Here is a 6927-nt window from a genome sequence, read left to right as displayed (position 1 = left end):
TTAGGCGGGGGGAAAATTTCAGTTTTTAAAGTTTAGGGGGGCAAAATAGATTCTATTTTAGTTTATTTTTAATATTATAGCTAAAATGACGATTTTACCCCTACCACCGTTAGGGTTTGGTTAAATCTAACTGGCCATGGGTGGGTGTTTGGTGTTTCCATAGTTAAAGGGGGGACTTTTGAGAAAACGCTAAACCTTGGGTGGGAAATAGTCGTTTGGCCTTAGAATTTTCAGTGGACGATCAAGTTTTGTTGAAGCTGCAACCATATCAATTTTGATCTTTGGCTATGAGACCTAATGAAAAACTTAGTCTTTGTTTCTATGGTCCTTTAGAAATTGAGGAGAAGATTGGATCTATTGCTTATAGGTTAAAACTCCCCGCCACAACAAGAATCTACCCTGTTTTTCACGTATCACAACTGAAGAAGTGTGTGAGACCCCTGGTCCTGAGTCTACCCCTTTCGAGTTGCTTAAATGAGGAGGCTGAGTTGGTAGCCAAACTTGAAGATGTGTTGAATTTTAGATACTCGCCACAAAGGGATTTAGAGTTGCTTATTAAATGGCATGGCTTACTGGATTATGAGAACTCGTGGGAATTGTACAAGAACCTCATTCAGACTTTTCCCCATTTACACCTTGAGGACAAGGTGCCTCTGGATGGGAGGGGTAATGTTAGAGCTCGTGTTTATGTAAAGAAGATAGTCAAGAGAAACGTTAATGCAATTAAGGTAAGAAGATGATAACCAATGATGTCAACATAGGTGGAGTTGAGAAGTTGATATATGACACCAATAATGTTAATACAGGTGGACATGTTGAGAAATCAATAGATGACAACATTGCAGAGACAACAGAAGTTGCAAACCATCGGCAAAAAATTAGGAGTATGCAGAAAAAAGAGGGAACCATAGATGCATTGTATGCTGAGTTGGCGTATCAAGATTGGAAGGGCAATAGTGAGGAGCAAAGGGAGAAAAAAAGGCCTGGAGAGCATAGAGGAGGAGAGAAAATCATTTGAAGAAGAAAGGGTCTGAGGAGAGAATCAACCTCTTGAAAGCTAGAAGATGCGTCTGAGTTTTGTGTTATGGATTTAATTCATCTTTTGTTATTGTTTTGTTTTGTTTTTGTGTCATGAACATCTCCGTAAGGGATTTCAGTTAGTAGTTATATTCCAAGTTACATGTTCTTTGTTATGAATATTAGAGAAACAACGTTTAAATGCAAATTGTTTGTTTTTGCTTTTATAATATAATTTATACAAAGAGTTTGTTGTTTCATTGTCGGTTCAATATACATTAATAAACTGCTAGCAACACAAATATTTGTGATTTACCAACTCTTTTGGTTTTTGGTTGACGAGGCCAGGTAACTTGGCTGAACCAGCTCCTGCATCCTCCAGGTACCTAACATATACCAATTTCGTATTAACCATGGGTAAGCTCTACTTATTGTAGTCATATTCTCTGGACTGTAACATGTATGAGCGAAACTGATACCTATTGAAATCCATCTTAGCAGCGACACTATGTATTGAAATGCTTTGAGGTTAGCCCTTTTTTATCACAATATGAATTTATAGCTGTAATGAGATATTTATTCTAAACCTTCCTTGATGTTGCCATTTTCTCGATGAACTTCTGATTCCTCAATTGTTTACATATTTGCATATCTTGTGTACAAACTGATATGATACTACCTACTACTGTTATTTTTTTCATCACTTTACGAATTCATAGCTATTTTGAGATTTTTATTTCAGAACCTTTTTACACACTTCCATCAAGGACAGATTCACATATTTTCGAGTGGGATATTATGTAGCAAGTATATTAGATGGTATTAAGTAATATAATGAACAAAAGGGGAAAGGACTATTTCCCACCCATTGTTTAGTTGAATCTTAAAAGCATACCCACACTAGATGAAAAACCCAAAAACCCACCCAAAGTTTAATCTGTTTGCATCCACCCACATCTGCCGTTAAATTTTTCATTAAATAGAGGGGTAAAACCGTCAATTTACTGTTTATATTCCACTGATTTAATTCTATCGCCTTTTCCCCCTCCGATTTTAAAAGTTTCACTTTACCCCCATCCTTAAACTTTAAAAAGTAACTTTCACCCTCTCAAATCCCTAATTTTTTTTTCATTTTCTCTCCGACCACCGGCGACGATGTGGCTGGAGGGAGAGTGACGAGGGCTCGTCCATTCTCTGGACGACGCTCGTCCCTGGAATGGACTACGATCGTCCATTCTATGGACGACGGAGCATCGTCCATTCTGTGGACGACGCTCGTCGTCCATTCTCTCGACGACACTCGGTCGTCCAGAATAGACGACGATTCGTCTTCCAGACTGGACGATGCTTCGTTGTCCAGAATGGACGACGATTCGTCGTCGAGATCTGGACGACGAAGCGTCGTCCAAATCTGGACGAAGCGTCGACCGTTCTGGACGACAATCGTCGTCCAGAGGTGGTCGACCTCTGAACGAAATCTTCTCAGCCGTTGTCGAAAAAAGTGGCTGCATTTTAGGGGGGAAAAGTGAATTTTTTAAAACTTAATTAAGGGGAAAATATTAGTTTTTTAAATTAAAGGGGGAAAAATGAGATAAAATTTTAATTATTTAATTTATTGATGAAATTACTAATTTGCCCCTTAATCTAACTGAAAAAATGTGGGTGAAAACAAACAGATTAAATTTTGGGTGGGTGATTGGGTTTTTCATCTGGCGTGGATATGTGATTGAGAAACGGCTAAAACATGGGTGGGAAATAGTCCTTTGCCCTGAACAAAAGTCTAAGTATTGGAATTATGTATGTTGTGTGTGTGTGTTTGTATTTATGTTATGCACATTTTAATCATATCTTCTCTCTTCACAATTTGTAGATACATGAGGATACAAGTCAAGTATGAAACACTTGAGTGTGCATAATGGATGGATTTGTATGGTACTTGTAACAATTTTTTACTTCTGATTATAAGGAGAAATTATCCTAATAGGAAACTTATAGTTTTTCTTTTTTTTCATTTTTTATGATTGTGAATTATGTGGAGATTTTAAGATAACTTTAATTAGTATATAATCAATGTCAATGCTCATATTTTGAGAATCAAATTTACATTATCAATATTCCTCTTATCATAATGATAAAACGTTTATTACTATTTTGATGATTGCTAAATATAGCTATTGTAACGTAAATATTTATCAATGATAGAAATATTTATTATTGATATTATGTTTAATGATAAATAAATAATAATATAACAATGGAAATGGACATTGTTGATATTATGATTAATGATCAGTAAATATTGTTACAACTACATAGATATTCATCATTATTATTATTTGTAATGAATAAAAATATTGTTTTCATGATAAGTATATTAATCGTTATTATCATATTTAATAACACCTTTAGCAGTAGAGATTATAGTGACGGGTGACGATAAAATTTTTTTAATTACTAAAACTTTTTAACAATGAGATATTTACTTTTAATTATCATTTTTTCCTTATTAAAACCTTGTTTATTTTTTTTTTTTGGTAGTGAAGGATGGTTTTTACGTCAACCAAAAACTTAAATTGGGAATTCATTGTAAATCAAACTGTCTTCTTCTCATCCAACCTGCTATACCTAGGACATCCAGTGTCAGAATTCAAACTCGTCTCATGGCTGTTGGTTGGTTTCTTTAAGCAGAATTATGCGAGAAGTCAATTTTCAGAAGGGCTGCAGTCTTTTGCATATTGTAAATGGGAATGCCCGATTGCAAGTGTTAATGTTATAATGGAAATTTAGAGCCCTTGGGAGTTTTCCCTCAGCGTTGCTACAAATTATCACATCTAGATTTTTTATCCCCTTGTATGTTATTTATTTTCAACTCCAATTCTTCAACTATAGTATGATACATTAAAATTGAATTCATAGTGAATAACAAATATCCTGCACAAATGTGTTTCATTTTTAGCTCAGCTGGTAGCAAAAACTACCCTTGATCTTAATCTTTACAATAATCAAAGGATTTCACAATTTTTTAAAAACAATAATTTCAATGCATAAATATAGTTGCATCACCATTGATTCCGACATCAATATGCAAATGCGTCTTAACATTTCAAACTGGATTAAATGATTTCAACCTGAAATCTTTTTACAGTTACAATATGTAGTGACGTTAATGAAATACAAGTTTTGACGAGGAAAACTCAACCAATCAAGTTGACTCATCAGATGAATATTGAGCTGAACATCGCCTTTGATGTGAGTGACATAATTGATCACAATCCTCTTTTACAAGCTCTCAAATAGTGCAGAAAGCCCTCGGACTCCTTTATGTAATAGAAGGGGTGAACAAGCTGAGGACATTTGTCAGATCACTCCATTTCAATATTTAGTGGAATGAATTCACTGTTGTGGGCTAAGTACCCATAATTTTTTAAAATGCTCATCATTTCTTCCAGGAGCTTGTAAATCTCCATGCTTTTGGGGTGTGATTTGTCTCCCTTTCTGAATTCATGAACCTCACCAGCAACTTCAACTGTACTACAACCAGGGGTTTTCTTCATGTTCCTTTCTTTCATTGTCTTTCTCAACTTCAATGCTTCCTCCCATCTGTTTGCAGAGGAATATATGTTTGACATGAGCATATATGCGCCATCTCTCTCAGGTTCAACTTTCACCAGTTCTTCCATAACAATTTCCCCAAGCTCCACCTTTGCATGAATTTTACAAGCTCCAAGTAACGCACCCCAAACAAAGGCATCAGGCATGATTGGCATATCTTTTATAAGCTCAACTGCCTCATCTATTAGTCCAGCACGACCAAAGAGGTCAACCATACAAGCATAGTGCTCAGTTTGAGGTTTCAGGTTGTAAACCCTTGACATGTCTGCAAAATACTTGCGGCCTTCCTCCACTAACCCCACATGACTACATGCAGAGAGGACACCAACAAATGTTACTTCATCCGGTTCTATTCCTATTGTAGACATCCTGGAGAAAATATGGAGAACTTTCTCAGCTTCACCGTGCATTGCTAACCCAACTATCATAGCAGTGTATGAATAGACATCTCTGCAGTTCATGTTCTGAAACACCCAAGAGGCCCGGTCTATGCTTCCACATTTGGCATACATATCAACCAGAGCATTCCCTATAAAACCATCTGCTCTGATATGATTTTTATCTGCGTATGCATGAACCCACTGGCCCAATTCGAGCAAGCCAAGATTAGCACAACAATTCAGAATGCAAACTAATGTAACATCATCTGGCTTAAGACCTACAACTTGCATTCTCTGGAACTTTTCCAATGCTTCCTTAAATTCACCTAGCTGAGCTAGTCCCCCTATCATAGAATTCCATGAAACAACATTTTTAACAGGCATCTCATCAAACACCTTACAAGCTAAATAGGCATTCCCACATTTCAAGTACATGTCGACTAATGCATTTCCCACAAAAACATCTCGACTGAGATCGAGTCCATCATCATGGACATATGTATGTATTTTTGTACCCAAAATTATATCTCCCAATTTAGAGCAGGCGGAGAGCACGATGACCAATATCATCCCGTCGGGTCTTAGGTTGGCTTGGCACATGTCAAAGAATGTCTGAATCGCTTCTCTAGGATATCCCATCTTGACGTAAGCCTGGATAAAAGTAGTCCATGATACCACATCTCTTTGAGGACCTTGGTGGAAGTGGAACAAATTGTGAACAGCTCCGATAAGCCCACAAACAGCATATAGCCTCATCAGAGTGTTGAACACGTACACATTGGATAGCAGAAGCGTCTTGATAGAATATGCGTGAATCTGCTGGCCTACTCTAAGAGCCCGAGATTGCGCACACGCCTTGAGGACATAGGGTATGGTATAAGAGTTAGGAAGAAGGTCTTTTCCCAGCATTTCTTTATATAACGCAATTGCTTCTGATGACTTGGAACTAGACCTGCAAAGGCATTTAATTATTGAATTATACTGGTGGACTTTCGGATTTTTCAAGTGCTTGATGAGCGAGCCAGCGTAGTGCAGCGTTTCATTGCGAGGAGAATCCAGGAATGACACGATTTTATCACACAAGAGTTCAGTTTGGGGAAAGCCTGTTCTGATGATTAAGGCATGGATTTGTTTAAGCTCGTCAACAGAATTTGATGATTCCAGTTTGTGAAGAAGAGAGAGCTGTTGAAAATTACTGATGCTCACCATTTCTTCCCCTGCTTTGGGAAAGTGAAGTTTGAACGTTTAAAGCATGACATAACATTGTCCTAATTCTTGCACAGGTTTGTGTGAGATAGACCAAGACTGGATAAGGATCCATACGGTGTAATTAACATTTTCTCACTCAGCATAGGCCAAAAACATTTTTCCACCACTCTAGACACATAAATCGAACTTTTTCACACCGAATGAAACTCGCCTTTAATATTTGTTTTTGTATTATTTATTTAAATATTTGTAAAATGATTAAAATGCTATCATTATATACGTATTTACCAAATTTATAGCCAATCACCCGTTAATTCTTTGCAATAGCGGAGCCACAAACCATCCCCACTTACACAAGTAACACTAGCATGTTTTATAATTTTAAAAAGGCGAAGAGATTATTTCCCATCTAAGATTTGTTAAACTGGTAAATTCTGACCACTTAAATTTGAAAAAACAAATTCCTATCCACGAAATCTCTTTTGAATTGTATTACATATTTTATTTTTTAATATTAAATATTTAAAAACTAACATTACTTCAAAATTTTTAATAGATTGTTAGATTAATGAAAGACTTTGGGATGAATTTAATGAAGTGTAGAAATAAAAAATAAAGGATACTTATAGGAGATCTTGTGTGTGCATAGTTATTGAAAGATGAATGTAATGATTTAAAGATGCATAGATTTGTGTCTTGAGTTATTTAA

The 6927-nt window shown here is 36.2% G+C and overlaps 1 protein-coding gene and 1 long non-coding RNA gene across 2 annotated transcripts; one reads left to right on the top strand and one right to left on the bottom strand.

Moving 5' to 3' along the window:
* Positions 1-234: 234 nt before the first annotated feature.
* LOC123224398 lies at positions 235-3116 on the top strand. Its single transcript, XR_006503955.1, has 2 exons — positions 235-1545; positions 2888-3116. It is a non-coding gene; the product is annotated as an uncharacterized LOC123224398 (long non-coding RNA).
* A 982-nt stretch (positions 3117-4098) lies between these two features.
* LOC123222627 (pentatricopeptide repeat-containing protein At1g08070, chloroplastic-like) lies at positions 4099-6310 on the bottom strand. Its single transcript, XM_044645485.1, has one exon. It carries the CDS (start codon positions 6216-6218, stop codon positions 4380-4382), a length of 1839 nt encoding a protein of 612 aa, XP_044501420.1. The 5' UTR covers positions 6219-6310; the 3' UTR covers positions 4099-4379.
* Between the last annotated feature and the right edge of the window lie 617 nt (positions 6311-6927).

Source organism: Mangifera indica, chromosome 8 (genome assembly GCF_011075055.1).
Source record: "Mangifera indica cultivar Alphonso chromosome 8, CATAS_Mindica_2.1, whole genome shotgun sequence".
Classification (NCBI taxonomy): Eukaryota; Viridiplantae; Streptophyta; class Magnoliopsida; order Sapindales; family Anacardiaceae; genus Mangifera; species Mangifera indica.
Note: the sequence above shows the minus strand (reverse complement) of the source record. Positions and strands in the feature narration are given on the sequence as shown.